General features: G+C 42.6%; 3 protein-coding genes across 3 annotated transcripts; 2 read left to right on the top strand and 1 right to left on the bottom strand.

Moving 5' to 3' along the window:
* The first annotated feature begins 1,469 nt into the window (after nt 1-1,469).
* On the top strand, nt 1,470-4,535 carry FOMMEDRAFT_18442 (phospholipase D/nuclease). Its single transcript, XM_007264388.1, has 11 exons — nt 1,470-1,906; nt 1,990-2,190; nt 2,263-2,271; nt 2,325-2,405; nt 2,469-2,609; nt 2,666-2,872; nt 2,942-3,124; nt 3,238-3,348; nt 3,626-3,892; nt 4,236-4,352; nt 4,429-4,535. Exons 1-11 carry the CDS (start codon nt 1,511-1,513, stop codon nt 4,465-4,467), a joined length of 1,752 nt encoding a protein of 583 aa, XP_007264450.1. The 5' UTR covers nt 1,470-1,510; the 3' UTR covers nt 4,468-4,535.
* A 3,998-nt stretch (nt 4,536-8,533) lies between these two features.
* FOMMEDRAFT_132624 (uncharacterized protein) lies at nt 8,534-10,931 on the top strand (the record flags this gene model as incomplete). Its single annotated transcript, XM_007264387.1, has 5 exons — nt 8,534-8,736; nt 8,824-8,966; nt 9,069-9,160; nt 9,356-10,546; nt 10,611-10,931. The coding sequence occupies 5 exons, from the start codon at nt 8,534-8,536 to the stop codon at nt 10,929-10,931; spliced, it is 1,950 nt and encodes a 649-aa protein (XP_007264449.1).
* A 6,862-nt stretch (nt 10,932-17,793) lies between these two features.
* Nucleotides 17,794-18,843, bottom strand: FOMMEDRAFT_153736 (kinase-like protein; the record flags this gene model as incomplete). The annotated part of the gene is made up of 6 exons (XM_007264386.1): nt 17,794-17,923; nt 17,980-18,054; nt 18,126-18,185; nt 18,240-18,373; nt 18,435-18,593; nt 18,658-18,843. The coding sequence occupies 6 exons, from the start codon at nt 18,841-18,843 to the stop codon at nt 17,794-17,796; spliced, it is 744 nt and encodes a 247-aa protein (XP_007264448.1).
* Between the last annotated feature and the right edge of the window lie 334 nt (nt 18,844-19,177).

Genomic DNA, 19,177 nt, shown 5'->3' with positions numbered 1-19,177 from the left:
TAGAATTTACAACCACTTATTGCACGTGTCTGTAGTCGAGTCTGTATGTGAGACAAGAGACAAAAATATGCAATATTAATGCGTCCCAAGAAGGCAGGGGTTCACTTTGTAGGCTAGTCTAAGTATGGTGGCACGTACTTCGAAGTTGGACTGTTGGAACCCAGCGCAGAGCAGAACGCAAAATGTTGATGCTGTTGCAATGGACCCTCCCGTCTACTTAATGGCTACTCCTTTGCATACTGTATTAGGATCTCATCAAATCGATCTGATGGGGCTTTTGCGTGCCACATTGGATAATCGCAATGCTGGCTTGCTGCGGCGACGAGACTCAAGCTTGCCCTTTTACAGCCGTTTGCAAATATAATGAGACTTTCTGATTTTGAGCAAAGTGAAGAAAAGTAAGAAATCACATGATTTTTTGAACTTAGCGAGGAAAATAGCGAGCACAAGACAGAGTGAATGAGACACGTCGTGCCAGTGTCTGTGCATACAGTCTACCTCCTGCTACCTGTCCCTAACTTTTCAACCTGTCTATTGCTATTCTATTGTGCTATAATGTCTTACTTCTATCAAAGTCGCTTCTCCTCTGCTGCTATTGTGCCAAGCAGTTGTTGGGCGAATGACATTGCCTGTTTCTTCCCAGAGTTTGCAAATGCGAAAAAAAGTAGCCTGAGAGAATCTCACACAGTTTAGAATGTTGTCCAAGCTTAGAATATTGAGGTCATACAGTCTTAGACAGCAGATTTTGAGGTCTCTACTGATGCAGTGGTTACCCATGATTGTAGCAGCTCAAAATATATGCATAGACGCTGGCACGACGCGTCTCATTCGCTATCTTGTGCCCACGAATTTCCTCTAAGTCTAAAAAATCATGTGATTTCTTACATTACATCACGTCGCTCAAAATCGAAAAGTCTCATTATTTATGCAAACGGGTGTAAAGTATTATGCAGTTGGGGTGTGGCCCGGTGTGCAATGACACGGAACACGTGACACTCGCAACAATCCAAAAATATTCCACAGTCACTGAGTCAGTGGAATGTTTTCACGACGTCAACCACGTTAGTACTCTCGCCATGGAAGAGGATGAAGATCTCCGAAGGTTAATTGACTCGACACCGAAGGCAATAAATGGAACTAATGACGTATTACTAGAGCCATCGCACTTAGTTTGGAAGAAGCGATGAAACCAACGCGCAGGTGGAGGGACATTGGACGCGACACGCCGGCAGCGGGGAATGAGGACGATGACGAAGAGAAACAGTTTCAGAGGGATTTGCAAGCTGCAATCGAGGCTAGTAAGGCTACGGGATCTACTTCTGATTCGAGGAAACAAAGGACGGTATCCAAAGACACATTAGCAGCACACAAAGAATTTGGAGGCGAGAATAGGCAGATGGAAAAGCCGGAAGATACAGAGGTGGGTGAGAACAAAAGAGGAGAGAAGAGTGAGCAGAAAGATAGAGTGGAGGAGGGCTCAAGGCTGAAGTTCCTAAGTGAAAGAGCAAAAATGGAGAGGGAGAGGCTGGCAAGGTTGAAGAGGGCTCGAGGAGAGGTCACAGATGAGGTTGTGTCGAACGCCTCGTTTGATCATACCGAAGCTGCAGCTGGGGTTGCAGCGGACGCGACTCGTATTATCACTCCGCCTTCCAAAAGACAACGGATTTCTCCGCCGCCGCCGCGGCCACGGGGAAGTGGTGGGTCTTCGCAGACGCAACAGTTGGACTCGGCAGCAGTCAATGGGAAGGCGGACGGATCTACTTCTGCAGGACTGAAAGTTAGCAGAGGTAAGGAGAATGAAAGCGATTTGTTCTGGGATGGTGAATTGCGGCAGGTTGCAAATAGGCTTGTGGATCGTGACAAAGATGTCTGGCCTACATTTCGGTTGTCCGAGATTATTGGACCGGTCAGTATCTTCTTGTTTTTGTTTAATTTACATCGTTTAAATATCCCGTTTCTGATACGATCTATTGCTTTGGATTTTCATAGAAGTCTGATATCACACTAGCAATTCTATCCTCGTATTCAAATGCTGTTGATTGGTTATACGACTTCTTCGAGCCCACAACTCCCATTGTCCTTGTTAATCAACCTGGTGAAGACGGAAATTCTGGATTGAAGGAACTTGCTCCGAATATCCTGATGACGAAGCCATTTATTCGAAACGGAAGAGGATGCATGCATATCAAGGTCAGTCTCACTATTTCTCCCATCGAAAATTATCTACGTGGGTGAAGTGTGCTGAATGATTCGCTTGGATAGATATTACTGGTATGTCACCTTACGTTACCATCAGCGCAACTGATGAAATGGGGAGACGGTAGCTGTTTTACAAAGATGGAAGATTGAGGATTTGTCTTCCGACTGCAAATTTCGTCGAATATGATTGGAGGGATATTGAGAATGTTAGTCCTTCCTGCCGTTGATATCTTTCTTGTTAGTCATTGGTGCTGATAATGTGGTGGTAGACTGCCTGGGTACAGGACGTACCAATGCGAAAGACTACGATCCGACATGATCCCAAAGCAGCCGATTTCCCTGGAACACTACAAAGAGTTCTGCATAAATTGAATGTGCCAGCAGCTCTGACGAAACTCCTTGACGGAAATGTATGTGTGTTAGGAAAACATTTCATCAGTCCGATGACTAAAAAGTTCACTATCAGTTCCCTGAACTACCGATCGAGGCACTCTCGGAGCTTCGTATGCGATGGGATTGGTCAAAGGTGAAAGTCAAGCTTGTTGCGTCGTTGGCGGGGAAATACGAAGGATGGGATGAAGTCGAACGAACTGGCCATCCTGCCCTTGCGAAAGCTATTCAAGAGCTGGGAGTGACACCGCCCAAAGGGAAGGAACTCGTGCTAGAATGCCAGGTGGGTTTGTTCTTTACCTCATCGTCATGTGGAGTTGGAGAAATAGCTGTTGATGGATTCGTGTAACAGGGATCCAGCATAGGAACGTATTCACGTCAATGGATGGACGAGATTTACTGCTCTGCGAAGGGCCAGAGCGCGAAGGCGTGGCTTAATAAACCGAGAAGCCAGCGTATGAAGTTGGCGTGGCCACTCATTAAGATTTTATTCCCATCACTGGCAACTGTGAAGGATAGTGTGCTTGGTATGCCGGTATGTCAGCATAACTTCTGAGCTGGTTCTGGGTTCATTGCCGTTTCCCTTTTAAACACCTTCGCGATGTTGATTTTGAAAATCGAGTTGACTGAATAACTCATTGTATGTAGGGCGGAGGAACCATGTTCTGTAGGAAGGCACAATGGGAGTCGAAGAATTTCCCTCGGGAGCTGTTCCATGATTCGAACAGTAAACGTGGGCGCGTGCTCATGCATTCAAAGGTGACCACATTCATCTCCAAGTTGGCCCTTTCCGACCCCATCTGCGAGTTTTGTTTCGGGTCGGCGATTTGATCAAAAATGTACAGGGACTGACTTAACTTTACCCATTTGCCCATGTTTGAAAATGCGATTCTGCTTGATTCGACGCTCAACTTTATCCCATTGCGCCAAACTTACGGGACTTGATTCGAACGTTCTGGTGTTACGTGATTGGTACTCCCGATTTGATGCTTAACAACACCGAATGGTCGATACGATTGGGTGGATATGGACACAGATGATCGTCGGTACATTCAAGGATCGAGTCTCGCCCTTTGTTCAAGGTAGAAGTCGAGGCGGGCGTCAGGTGGGTAAGGAGCGGGATGATTTGACAGTTAGAGAAGGCGGGGATTACAATGCCGAGGCCCAGATGCGTCCTTCATCTATGAGCGACGGAGATGGAGGCGAAGAACGGTTGGCTGGCTGGGCCTATGTTGGTTCGCATAATTTTACGCCATCAGCGTGGGGTACGGTGTCCGGCTCGGTTGATAAGCCGTCGCTTAATGTGAGTACTGTGATTTGATTTTTCCTTTTTTTTCCTGTCCCAGCATTTGAATCTCGGTTCGATGTTTCGTGCGTGGCCGCGTTAACTTATACCTTTTATCCGAGTTCGTGCCCTCCGTACCCCTCGCTCTTAATTTATCATACACCTTGTCCCATCCTTTACCCCTGTTTCGATCTCGTATACGACCTTCTGCTTCTATGTTTCTTTTTCTTGCCTTTCTTTGTATGGTAAAGCCGAGGAGAACTTTAAGCTAACCTTTTGCTTCCTTCTCCGTATCTGATGCCGTATTTGGATCTATTTTCGCTGAATTGAATTGAATTGAACATGGTTTGCCCCGAGATAGATCGTCAACTATGAACTTGGTATTGTAATACCGCTACGGACGGGGGAGGAAGTCGAGAATGTCGCATGTTGGAGGAGGCCAGCAAGGAAGTATGTGTTGGATGTTGATCGGCCTTGGGTACGCAATTCGCTTGTCATTTGAACGATTGATCTCATCATTTCTGACTGCAATAATCCTTTAATTCGAATTATAGATGCAGGAGGAGATGAGGGAGGGCATGGCCGGCATTTAGCCAGTAGTTGCTGTATAATTTACCCGTGATACTCCCTTGGACCATAGATGACGTGGAACTGAATCAGCATAGTAAAGACGCCTCTTTTTTTATCACATGCACTGATACGGATATAAATGCAAAAGCCAAGGAGCCACGTACTTGGCATCCGTTTGATCCCGTCGATGTTACTGAAGAAAGGTTAATTGGTGTTTCAAATGAGAGTCCCGGGGCAGACCGGCGTGCTATTTCGTTGTGTATGCATGCAACAAGGGATTCGTGATTGATTGAGAGGTTGAGCGGTGTGCGTATCGGTTACTTAATAGCCGAATACTTCAATACCCAATTATTGTAAGACCGATATTGCTTAACGCAAATTACAGTAAAAGTGAGAATGAGAATGCCCCTTGCGTGTTCAGATCCGGAGATTCCTCTAGAAAGTATAGATAATGAATATCATTGCTCTCTTATTCTTACACTTTCCACATATGAGTGGCTTAATAGAAATGCGGAAGCCATGTTGACCTTGTCATTTTCTCTTCTAACAATACCTTCCACGCGGTGGCCGCAACGACCGTATGGCTATATGGACAATTCCGAGACTCTGGACCTCCGGAGACTCGCATCCTGCTTCTTGTAATGACATTGATGTCCTCGTGTCTTGGAACCATGGAGATGCGTTCCCGTCTCGAGGGTTGGTAACGTAGCATTACACACAGCGCAATTGACAATGCAATGATTTTATTAAGAAGGCATGGAAACGTGGATACCATGTGCTTGCTTGTGAGACATACATGTGGTGTTCTGCTCCGAGGATTAGTAACCAAGTAAGCATTGAAGAACGAAGAAAAGGAAAAATGTCGTGTATGGATCATGCGGTTCGTCTTTTTCGAAATGCATAGGACCATATGGATCTACGTATGGAATCCATATTGAAAAATGTACCAACCCAGCACGATGTGGTCATTTACTCATTTGTTTTGTTCGACATGCCGGTTGCATTGGTACCGCTGCCGTTGAACCCATAAAGTCGGTGTACTGAAGCATGTTGCGATTCTCTGCTACAAGCGACGTGCCGGGAGTCGAGAAAAAATCTGAGTGGTTGTTTACTGATGATCCGTTCATTCGGCTCTCCGAGGAGTAATTAATCTGTAGTACAGGTATGTAGCAAAAGTCTTCGTCATTCCTTAACAGGTAGATGTATTTGTAAGTGATTTGCATACCATACATAGAAATTAGATGTAGGACAAAGCTTTGATCTACACATTGTGAAGTACAAAAAAATACAGAATTTTACATTATTTTCACAAAATGGCTTGTATTTTTCATGTTTTTTGTGTGTATAATGTGTTCATGTATGCCAGAAATGTAAGACAAAGGTTTAATGTGTCTCTGACAGTCTTATAAGTCAATGCAAATCACTTACAAATACACTTACCTTTTGAGGAATGACGAACACTTTTGCTACACACCTGTAGATGTTATAGGAGGACACCGATCGTCGTGGAATTTTAGACAAAGACCCCCGAACTCTCCCACGAACCACCACCACGAAAATTATTCAAAAAATACAATAAATTGCTACTACATCTACATCATTAATAAAAGACCAAAAATTACTCAATATACTTCTATAATGCTACTAGTGTAGCATACTATCAAATATATAAAAGAAAAAACAAAATGAGCTACTCAAAATGAAGGTGTTGCAATTGCTTACAACCCCTATTCTTACTCGTCAATCTTCTTTTACTTTTCTGCCTCCTCTCTTTACTAAGGTCACAACTAACTCTATTAGTGATTCTCATTTATAATCTCTCAATACTGTTCATGATGGATTTCTACTGTGAAAATAGCATCTTCTCCCGTGTACCCATGTTCCCTTACCTCTCAAGAGCTCATATACTTTTTGTCTCATTTCTGGTACACAGTTGGAGAAGCATTGAGTGTCTATTGCATTAGTAGTTCCCTGAACATTGCTGGACAGGGTGGTTTCTTTATTATAGATAAATTACCCTGTATTTGTACAATAGACCAGCAGCCCTGGTGTTTCTTTTTAGGGACCTATACCAGGAAATATACCATACCATACCATACTAAGCATGAATGATACGTATTGTGTCTTTGGCAATCTTCGAGTTTGCTCTCGCGCGTCCGAAGTCTCGTACTTACTCTATATCCTTTCTTGTGCATTAGGATTATAGACCCGTCCCGGAAGTCCGGTATTAGAAGATATACAGGAGTAACTCATTCAATGGGGATCTGCGGGTGTACTCGGAGGAGTTAAACTGTTCAGTATGGAACAAGGTAAGCGTGATAGGGGGAGAAGACAGAAAATCTATATGAGGATAGAAATGAGTGCAAGGATGTAAGTAAGGCGGTAAGGTGGATGGAGTCGGATCCAAGAGAAACGAAGCAAGGTGAAGGAACAGAGTCTACAAAGGAACGAAGTGGTGGTAAGGTGTGTTGTATAAACGTCAACAAGTATAGCAGTTAGGTTAGAGCTGATAATCAGAGAAAGTACGGCTTCCTAAGAAGCTTAAGTTTAACGCCGAACTTTTCGGTTGATAGTGTAGACCACAGCTATACAATTAATGAGTGCTGTTTAGAAACTGGTGGTAGCGATGGTATCAATGATTTCAAACAGGGTCAATGAGGGACAAATGAATATGTGTTAAGCTTCTGCAAAGGTCGCTAAGCTGTTGGAAAACAGTAATTAGTCAAACAAGCCAAGGTTGCGCACCGACGGAACGGACTTTGCTAGTACCATTAGACCTCTGTTAGGTACCGCACGGGTCGGTACCGATAGAGAACAGGCACACATAGCCCATATCACCCCTTAATCCGAGAAGTGCGAGAAGTCTTGAGCCTTGAGGTCTGAGGCGTTTATAAGCCCAAGGGAAACTCGGGTGCCGACGAGGGCTCTTTTGTTGGCTCATAAGCCTATAAGCGGATGAACAGTTGAAGGCTAAACGGAGTAGCGTTCGTCTTGGGATGAAAACCCCGCGTGGAATCCTTAGAGACCGTACTGGCAACGTTTCTCTTCCTGCCTTAATGACGCAGTTGGTTCACTGCGGATGACGGGTCGGACACGCGAAAAGCTTAAAAAGCGCGAACGAATATTAATGGGTAAATTTATGTGCGTAACCACGTGCCATCTCGCGGGGCTCTTTGACCGAAACCGAGAGTGATTCTGAACACGTCTACGGAGAAAGTAAGAAGAGAGGATATTAAATCGGAGAGTTATATTAATGGCGATTGTTGTATGCATGAAGCAGTAGTGTACGTATATGAGGTCCACGTTCTGGGGCGGGAAGGCGCGGTATCAAAATTTCGATGGCTATCGCGGCCGAAGTGAGACGAGGCGGCATGCCACGCATACATGAAATTCGATTAATTCAATTATCTATTCAGCCATTCATGTTTCTTGTTCATTCTTGTCTCCTGCGCGGGTCTGGATCTTCCGCTTGACCCATCTAGTTGGCCGACCAATGCCAATGTGTTTTTCCTTGTATGGTTAGCGCAATGCCGAGCTTGGCAAGCAATGATGATCCAATGCCGTCACAGTAAACTTAGATAGAGAGAAGATGAAGGGATAAGTTCATGACAAGAGGTGCGCGGAGGTTGTAGTCAGTGTAGGTTGATGCATGTATGCGGTATTGGAGAAGAGAAGAATACGGATGGCTCTTGCGAATAAAATGAAAGAATAAGAAATGGAAGGAAAGTTTCTCAGGTCATACTGTGCAGGCCGTACGAGTCCGATGATAGACGCGACGATAGGGCAGATTGGGCTAAGCAAAGACCGAGAGTCTCGAGCTGCTGCCCAGACGGGGAAGAAGATTGCTGCAAGAGGCAGTGCGGGAAAAGTACGTACGGGAAATGGGTGAGGGGCAAGGGCTAAGTATATACTTGGCTTGGTTGAGTTGTTTGGGCGTGTTGTCAGCAGCAACGTAAGTGGGTCGTATAAACTGTCCAGCCAATCAGAGTGCGAGTATCGTGCCGTAGGAAACATTCATTCATACTTAGTTGAACAACCATCCATTCTTTTTGCCCGCCAGCTCTCCCCCGGCTCACCCTCCCCTCACCCATGTCTGCTCAGCATCCCCACTCCCATCCCCACCACGAGCCATCGCGCTACTTCAGTCGCACTGCTGTCGTCGCCGCCTCACCACAGGATGTCGTCAACCCGCGCATACTCGATGCGAGCATCCGCGACGTCACAGAACGCCTGTCGAACGAACAGAAGGCAGAAGTGCTCATCCATGCCATGAACCTCCTCAAACTCGCAAAGTACGTTTCCTTTTCCTGCTTCTTCACTCGTCACCAGTCTGTCTTGATGTGCTGACAAACCAACGCATCCCTTCGTGCCCTCTCCAGTCCGTTCTCACACCATATCGTCGAGAACGGCGTGATGAGCTGTCTGATGGCGGCCAAAATCGGCACGCCGCAGCGCGTACAGGCGCTTCTTCTGCGCGGCCGCGCACGCATGGCGGCGGGAGACATCGGGAAGGCAAGACAAGGTGCGTAAACTCCGGTCGATACGGTCACAATATTTGAGTTTGCTTAACCTTCATGATCGGCGTCGGTCCGCCTCGTCCCTCATCCCTCCCAATCATAAACAGACCTTCACAAAGTACTCGAACTCGTACCCGACCATGCCGTCGCTAATTCTCTGCTCTCCATCCCCTCGTCAAGTTCTCAAGGTACTAAAGACGTGAGTGTTCAGTTCTTGAAAGGTATGATGGTATGCGTAGAATAAAGTCGGGTAAACTTTCTGTTGTAACAATGACTGCATGTTCAAATTTCTGACAAATTTCGGCATTTGGATTGATACCGTTATAGAGCGTACTTGTACAACTTCCTTGTTTTCTACGTGCAAGGCTTATTCACTAATCGTTAAATTATTCAGTCTCGGCTATGGAGCATTGAGAGCGCCTCGCGACGGCTCTCACCAGAGCTCTGGCGGCAGATCGCCTCCTTACTCCCTCGACGCGACCTCAAAACGCTCATGCAAATTCCACACGTCCTCTCTCGTATTGCATTCGAACTCGTATTTGAACGGGTTGATCTGCATATTGGCGTATGCAGGTTGAATGGTGAGGACAAAAACTGGGGCGATGGGGATCAAGACCATCCCGATCGGCCTGGTTACCGTCTCGAAAAGCAACTTGCTCAACGAACGGCTGATATCGTGGCGAGGATTGTGCTTGATCCGTCCTTTGCGAAGCTCATCAAAACCGTGCGGATCTCTGCGGAAAGGACGGATCGTAGTCAGCATATGGCGTTTCGAACAAACATGTTGGCAACTGCATTACCAAAATTGATACACTTGAAGGAAGTCATATTCGCTGGCTCGAATGAAGTTTGGAATAGATTTGCGGAAGTGTTGACTTCGACGCATCCGAGGCTGCAGAGCTTGATTATCGAACCTGAACATGATTCGGAGCCTGTGTTACCACACCTTACACATCTATCGCAGTTCAAAATCGTGCGCGATCATGCGAGCCATTCGCTCGGGACGTTCCTCGCGCAGAATAGGAGTACACTGAAGAAACTGTGCTTGTGTGCATACTATGCTGCATTTCCAGCGCCTCCTGCAGTATCGTTTGGGAACCTAACGCATTTGGAGTTTGTGGGTACCGTGCCTGCGTGTGCAGATACGTTGGAGCAGATCTTCGCGGCGGGCAACCAGCTCGTCAGTCTTCGTCTGAATTGTGTACTCCTCACGGGTGTGTCGGACGCGTTTAGGAAGTTCCCCAACGCCCTACCACGTCTCAAATACTTCGGTTTTCGTGCACTCGACCACTTAGGAGCCAAGGCGACCGACCCCATGCTTTTCCCTTCGATTGCTGAATTCCTTCGTTCGCACCCCGACTTGGAGAAGTTGGAGCTTGACGTTGCAGGCGAGTCGAATCAGAAGAGTTTCGGATATGATGCCAGTGTGTTGGGTGTGTTGCCCAGTCTGGGAAAATTGAGGCAGCTTGCGGTGACGGTTACGAAGGATGCGAGTCCTGGGTTGTTTTCGTGGATTATTCCTAGAGGCTTGCTTGCGTTGCTTTTGAATGGAGTACCAAGGAGGAATTGTGAACAGTTTATGATTGTACGTCTCTGTTACTCTCAAGTAGATAATCGTCCTCATTTTGATGCAACTTTGCGAATTATAGACGATGCGACCAGGTCTCCCGCCAAACCTCCGCTATCTCGCCCTCCTCGGTACAGAAGTGCGAGACGAAGCACACTTCGTCGACACCGTCCTCCCGCGGTCTCTCAGACTTGTTAACATCTCCGATCGATTTTACACCATTCGTCGCCGCAAACCCAATAAAAATGATAAAGCTAGTAAAGATAATATTGATGGGTATGGGAAATTGGAGGGACTGGATGAGTGGCCTGAGAGAAGGGTACAGTTGCATGCGGAGGAGTGGTTGGAGAGTCTTGGGTGTGAGGATGCGCTTTGGGATGATTTTGCGCCTGGGAGTTATTAAGTGAGCGAAGTGGTAAGGTGATGTGAAGGAAAATCACGCATATACGGATTCACTACTCCATTTTGATTTGGTTCGGTTCAGCGGCCCCCTCTCTCAATTCACGTCTACGTCCTCCCCCCTTGTAATCGCAAAATCTGTACGCGCATATTATGTTCACATGCGTGTACGCAAGCCTTGTAAAACTAACAAACGACCGAGTCCGCGTTCATATCCACGTAGTACTTAACACCCACCCATTGCCTTGCCATTGATTAGACGTATGTTATTTATCAACTTTGTTTCTCATTTTTCTTTGTATTAGCGGTTTCCGTGTACTGATTTGTTTATGGAGTTTGGATAAGGGTAATAAAGTAATCTCAACTTTCTTTTTACTCACAACTGTGTTGGTGATATTTGTGATTACAGGTTTGGTTTGAGGTGCTGATATTCTTAGTCTGATCTCAATGGTTTGAGTACTCTTAAAAACCAAAGACTTAACATTCCAATGGTTTACTTATAATGTTGTTATTCTGGGCCTTTATACTTGCAGGTTTGTATAATTATAGACAGATAAAGTTGTAAAGAAAGAACAACCTAATCAATTAGTCTATCAGAGCACACTATTATTTGTATACTGTTACTAGTAATGAGATTGGTAATGAGATGGTATATTGTTTTTAAGTACTGTCAACAAATTGAATATTTTTCATTACTCCTTTTTTTGCTAATAAATATGTTTTACAAAACTTCTAATTCTAGTCATTTCATAGTTTGTATCAATAATAAACTATGTACACTATAAGTATTGTTTCCCTAAATTATCTATCAATACTAGTAAAATTAATTGAAATTCTAAATCTTAAATTCAACCTGACTCAATTCTATTTATTAACATCTTAATCTTTACCTATATTATTTATCTTTCCTAGTACTTGAACTGTGGTGCAAATTATTTTCTTCTTCTGGCCTTTTAGTTTTCAACTGTTGACTACTTTTCCCTTCTTTTGCACTGTCCTTCAGACCACCTTCATGTTTTTTATTGTTTGTTCTATCTTGAGATGAACCTCTGTGTTTGTCTTGAGACTTGCTTTTAGAAGATACTGCTAGTTTTTGTGTAATAGTATTAAGGGTTTGGACTTTATGTATATTTTTTTTTAGTTGAGCTCTTGGGTCAAAATCATCCTTAATATCTATTTCATTATCCGCATTTTTGTCGGCTAACCACTGAATTTGTATAGAAAGACATAAGGTGAGCAAAAAAAGCCTTGCATGCAAGATGTAACAAAAATCTCACCTCATGCTGAAATGCCTCTTCTGCAGACTTTCTAATGTCAGGCTTGGTCTCTAGACAGCACCAAATAAAGCTTTCCCCTGATATTGTTACACCTCAACAAATTAGTCTCTTTCTACCAATAATGTGTACATACAAAGATCAGATACATGTTTAAAGTGTTCTTTGGCTAGCATAATTGTTATAACTTCATTTGTTATATTACTTCCAACAGCACTTTCATATTTATCATATTTATCAATCATGATACTGTACTTGCGTGCAATATCATAATAGATATCTCTGCCAGTTAGAAACGTATATGCAATACCACTATGACAACAAATTAATATTTCTTCAGAAGACTCTATGTAGAATATTAGCATGCATACCCTACAGCCCATATATCAGCTTTTGTTGTATACTCTCCACGGAATTGCTCTGGAGCTATATATCCTGGAGTTCCTTTGGGACACCCCACTAAACGTTTGTTGTCTTGTATTTCAGTAGCCCTAATAGACTAATTAGTCGGACTTTGATATTGTGCCGTTTTAAGTCACTTACAACCCGAAGTCACCTACAACAAGTACTTCCTTTGCTTTCCTAGTTGAATCTGGGCCTCCATTATGTTGCTGCAACCGGATTAGCAAGTTGTTGGGTCTCGAGGAGATGCGATTAGTTAAGTTGGGCTTCCCAAAGTCGAAGGGAGCTTACTTTAAATCTCCATGTGCAATATTTTTCCGATGCATGTGAATCAATGCTTTCAAGAGCTGTCTAGAAATGAATAGTCAGTGATAGTATATTTAAGCAACTATCCAAATTATACCTTATGTACAGTTTGGTTTCGTCTTCTGCAAAACGTCTCAGATTTCTTGATTCGAGTCGCGCAGATAGATCTCCGCCACTAGCAAGCTCAAGTATAATGGCTATACATTCTTCATTCTCAAAAGCGCCATAGCATTTGATCTTTACAGAGGGAGGAGTTATTCTGCTATACACCAGACGTGTGTAATACTAAGAAGCATACAATGTGTGGATGGCTCAGCTCTCTCATGAGACGAGCTTCGTATATTGCCGCCTTAAGACACTGTTTGTACTTTGAAGCGCTCTCAGAGTCAACTACTTGTGGCCTTGCAAATATCTTTGCAGCAAATTTTGCCCAAATACCTCCTTCATACTTAATATCAGTCCGGAACACTGCCTGATTAAGCAATTGTTGTGTTAGTAATTCGAGAAATATGATGGGAAGCAAATCCAGGTCATAACGATTAATATGTATACAGTGTGTACTGGCAGCAGAAAGGAGAAAACTTATTAGTGTACAGTTACTTTCCCATATGTGCCTTTACCAATATCTCCAACAATGTGTATGCATGGTATAATGTTAGACCATTTGTAATGAAGCTTTGGTGCATCTGTTGCTTTCAGATCAACCGGTCTAAGATTATGTATGGCTTGCATTCTAGGTCGTCGATGGTCTTTGATAGAAGGTACATACAAGCTGATGGGATATTTGTGGCTGACATGATATAGGCTGCAAATTAGGGATTGTGCAAAGTACTTGATAGAGTTCATAACTTTGTATGATTTGAAGTAGGAACAGCTTTAGAGTATGCCGAATCCAACACCTTTTGCTTCTTCACTCAATGGATATAACTGCTTCTGAGTCTTGTGTGACTTTGCTACAGTCTGGAGTGTAAGATCTGCCTGTCTCAGTTAGCTTTACTCTATAATATTTTCAGGCAAAACTCAGAATGTCTGATATAGAGTGTGATTGTAACAGTCTGAAATATACTGTACTGTTCATCCCTTTTGGATGATTTTATGCCTGGGAAGTATTGAATCAGTGGGGTTACAATGTGATGTAGCATGAGATAAAGGATATCACACACATTCAAGTTTGGATTCACCATTCTTGGTTCTGTTCTATTCAAGGTTTTGGATTTTATTTTCTGATGAGTTTGTATAAGAAATAACAAAGTACATTAGCTGTCTGTCTGTTCACAGCTGTATTGATAATATCTTTAATGAAAAGTCAGTTGAACACATTGTTTTCTTGACTTAACTCTCTCTAAATAAAATGCACTCAGAGCTGCTTGATTTGGTACTTCTCTGTTAGACAAGAATTCAATATTTAATTGACTTACTTAATATGATTTATAATGTACTTATACTTGTAGCTGTTGATAGCTGTGTTTATCTAAGGAAAATTATTATAATGAATAATATATATTTTGCCTTAACTTGTTTAAGTGTTATTTTACAAAACCATCTAATCTTACTATGTAAAAAGTAGTTAATGTTCTGAATGTTTGACTCAGACTGAGTTAGCCTGTATACTTACAATTATTTTCTGCTGTGACTTTTATCTTCTCTATAATGTGACTTTTGGTACATACTACTTTTATCTTCCAGCATCTCAATATTCAACTCTTGACCATGTCTTCTCTCTTCTGTACCTGAATTTGTCTGTACTTTTATGTTGTTTTCCTGACTTCCTTCATAGCTTTTAGTACTGATTCTGTTTTGAGACATCTCTTGACATTTGTCTTCTGGCTCATGTATGGAAGGCACTACTGGTTTTTGTGTAACAGTATTAAAATTTTGTATCATACATATATTCTTTGTCAAGCTTGCTCTAGGATTAAAATTATTCCCAGTTTGTATTTCACTGTCCGAGTCAACAACATTGAACCACTTAATTTATACAAAGGCTGATATACAGTGAGTTATACAGACTCTTTATACTAATTTAACAATGGACACACCTCATGCTGTAATGCCTGTTCTGCAGACATTCTACAAAATGGGTTATCTTCCAGACAACACTGAAGGAAGTTTTTCCCTTGAGTTATTATATTTTAATATATCACTTCTTTCTAATTAGATAGACATACCAATATCAGATACATGCTCAAAGCAGGACTTACACAGCATGTCTTCTATCTGTTCATTCCATATATTTTTTCCAACAGCACTCTTGTATTTATCCTTTAGTTTAATTTAGATATGATAATAAAACTCAATATGCTTATAGATATCTGTACCATTTAAAAATCTATATGCAATAGCACTATGATAACATTTCATTTGTAGTCTCTCTGTGCACCTTATTGACATACATACCCTACAGACCACATGTCTGCTTTTGTTGTATACAATCCATAAAATTGCTCTGGTGCAATATATCCCAGAGTTCCTCTAATTGCTACTGTTAGATTTTTGTCGATTATTGTAGCCCTGATAAAGTCAGTAGTTGAACTTTATTACTTCACTTTTCGGGTTACTTACAGTCCGAAGTCCGCCACAATGAGTACTACTTCCTTTCTTTTCCTACTGTGATTGATACTATCATTGTCACAGTGTTGCTGTAACCGAATTATTAAATTGTTTGGCCTTGTGATGAGATCAGTTCAAATATTGGATTAGGCATACCAGGATCGAATAAGGACTTACTTCAAATCACCATGTGCAGCATTCTTCCGATGTATGTGAAGCAATGCTTTTAAGAGCTGCCTGGACACGATTGGTCAGTAGATGTACGTTATGACAGTTGCGCAGACTATACCTTATGTATATTCTCGTTTCATCTTCCGAAAAACGTATCGACTTTCTCGATTTGAGCCGCTTAGATAGGTCTCCGCCTTCAGCATACTCAAGTATAATGACGATGCATTCTTCGTTTTCAAAAGCTCCGTAAAATTTGACCTGTAAAGGACAGGCTGGACAGCTATTAAGCTGAAATGCACTTGATGGACGTATTCTTGAATAAACAAACGATGTGCGGATGGCTAAGCTCTCTCATGAGACGGGCCTCACGCTTTGCTTCCTCAAGGCAGTTTTGATCTTTCAATGCAGTACCCTTGTCAACCACTTTTGGTCTTGTAAATAATTTCGCTGCAAATTTCACACATTGGCCATTCTCATTCTTGATGTCAGTCCAGAAGGACCAGAACACTTCCTAGCAAAGGATTTATGTTAGTGATTCCAGCTGCCTAATATACAGTGAGTAATGTGATATAACGGCAAATATATGTACAAGTTCCATTGGAAGAAAGTGGATGGCTTTTCAACATACAACTACTTTTCCGAATGTGCCTTCGCCAGCATCTCCTATAATGTCTAAGCTTGGTATAGTCTCAGACCATTTGCGATGAATATCTGGTGCACCTGTTGCATCCAGATCAAGCGGTTTGAGTTTGTTAAGAGTACGCATTCAATTTCGTTTCCGGGTCGTTGTTGGACTTGTCCGGAGGGCACAGACAAACTGATGAGCCACTTATGAGTGAAGTGGCATATAATGCAATATTATTAATGTTCTCTATTTTTCATGAGTCGTGCAAAGCAAATGATGGTAACTGATGGGACATAAAAGCAGTCACCATGTTCAGACTCTGTGGCAGGGCAGTAGGTCAAATTTCTGATTATGTTATTCAGTCCAATCTTTTCCTCTCGGGCGAATAAACATAAGTTCTTCTCAATTACGTGTGGCGTCGCTGCAGGCAGTCAAGCAAAGCAGCTTGTCACAGACAACTTTGCTTGACAAAACCCAAAGTAATAATGACCTGAAACATGCTTATGATGTTCAGCCGAGTATTGTATTTATTTGTACCGAATTTACAGAGACTGAAACTGGATGAGATACTATATAACATACTCTCAGGCTAAACCCTTTGTGCCACAAATATTGTGAAGGAAGCAGGAGATGCTATCTATGATGATAAGCAATTACTTTGCACTTGAATAAAATACCTCTTCCTGCCGATTCATCTGCATCTCCTGCAGTCACATCCAGTAAAATAAAAGCAGGGACTCAGATGAAAGTGTCCCAAAATATTGCACTGTGTCTTGTCATTTTACATTTATAGCCCGGGCCCATAGATCACATGAATATATTGTCAGTATCTCTTAATCTAGGACCTAATATAGTATACAGAAATTGTCTATCAGTATCTTTGAGTCTCTAACTTCTTTATTTCTTTACTTCACTCTTACTCTTACTCTTACTTGCTTTGGATTCCCTTTTGGCAACATGGAAAGTTGAAGACCGAATTGATGCTCTCACATTCCTGCTTACTGAGGAGAGCATCCTGTGCCTTTTCCTATCAGCTCTTGCCTTGAGATTTCTCAATCTGTTGTTCCAGTCGCCCAATCTTACTTCACTGTCCATATCCTTGGCCTTTTGGAACCACTGTATAACGCATTTAGGAATCAGCATACCCATTTTACAGAATGATAACTCACTTCGTCATTTATAAGTACACGTGCAGGATATCTCCTGGCAGGATCAACTTCAAAGCACCGATGCATGAACTTTTTCGCTGGGTAATATTGTACCATGTCTTGTAAGTAACGAATAATGATTCTGAGAACAGAGCGTATTCTTACCCTCCTCAGATATGTGCTGAGACGAGGCGCGCTTGAATGCTTCCCTAACATGCTCATTAGTAATAACAAGCCCTGCATTTCCTTCCTTTTGGTCCTCCCAAACTTCGTCGGCCTTAGCAACTGGAACAAAGTCATAGATACACTGTACAGTTAATAGTTCTAATGTCACTGCTCTGGGAATTCAAAGGTGAAGAAACATCAATAACCAATAGTAATGAATCATATTCACCCGATGGACCATATGTCTACTTCATTCTTATAGAATCCAACCATATCTGCGAATTTCTTGAAAATTTCTGGGGCAGTGTAGACAGGTGAACCACAACCAATATACTCCTTATTTTTGGAACTTGCACTAGATGAAATAACAATTTAGTTAATTCAGCATTAACGCACAATAATGTATCTTACAATCCGAAATCGCTGAGGACGATTTCCTCATCTGAAGGCGAGCTGTGTTTCACTCTGATCAGGAAGTTTTCCGTTCTATTAAAGATGTAAAGATGATGCATTAGAGGGTGGCTTAAATTGCATAGTAGGTCTGAAAACAGGCATACTTTATATCTCTATGCATTATATCTTTTGAATGAATATACTTCACAGCATCAAGAGCTTGCCTTATGCATGAGTCAGAAGAGACTTTTAAATAGAGACGTTAGCAGAGTCCTCACTTAATGTAATGTGCAGCGTGTTTCTCCGAGAATTTAGATGCGCTCTCAAGGCGCTCGAATAGGTTACCTCCCGATATGTATTCAAGGACAATGATCCAGGAAGTATCATTCTCGAATGCACCGAAGCACTTAATCTATTGCGGATCAGATAATAGTATGCCTCCTGCGAGAGAGTATAACTCTGAAAAGACATACCACATGTTTGTGATTTAGTTGCGGTAAAATGCATGCTTCACTCCACGCACACCCTTTTATTTTACTGTCTGTCTCTTCTCCTTCACCACTGTTCTTCGTTGCCACCTTAGCAGCATACGGTAGCGACTTCCCCTGCACAATGTCATCACGTTCTATAAGCTTTACAAGGCACAAATGTATGTCGTTATTCGTATTTACGAGGGAAGTTGACCACTGAACACACCGATACAATTCCAAAACTACCCTTTCCCAACCTCTTTTTTATGGTGAACTGCTGCGGCTTCTGCCCTCCGCTAGCGTCCCTAGCCCACATCCATTTTTCACTAAACTTAGGAGGACTTGCATCATTCCGGAAGAGAGGCTCTAGGCCAACGAGCTGGGAGTTATTTTGAGTGGCAGTACTTGTCATCGTCAAACGATATGAAATGCTTGTACTGAGGGATGCCGAAAGCTGGTTACTTCACTATGTAGTGGCCGTTTTGCACGAATCTGCCGCACCACCTCTTTGCACTGGTTGATACATTGAACTCGTCACGTAATGAGCTTTTTGGTCGAGCTTCGACACAGCTGGTGTTCCCCTTCAGAACTGAGAATGCAAAGTAGGATCATGGCAAGAGTTCAGACTTCCCAAATGATCGAGCACGCAAATAGGCCTAGGAGCTATAGATTTCCGACTAAGTAGTTTGCACAGAACAGAGAGTGAGTCAGTGACCACTAGTAACTACTTGACCATGCCGATCAAT

The sequence above is a fragment of the Fomitiporia mediterranea genome (genome assembly GCF_000271605.1).
Source record: "Fomitiporia mediterranea MF3/22 unplaced genomic scaffold FOMMEscaffold_4, whole genome shotgun sequence".
Lineage (NCBI taxonomy): Eukaryota > Fungi > Basidiomycota > Agaricomycetes > Hymenochaetales > Hymenochaetaceae > Fomitiporia > Fomitiporia mediterranea.
Note: the sequence above shows the minus strand (reverse complement) of the source record. Positions and strands in the feature narration are given on the sequence as shown.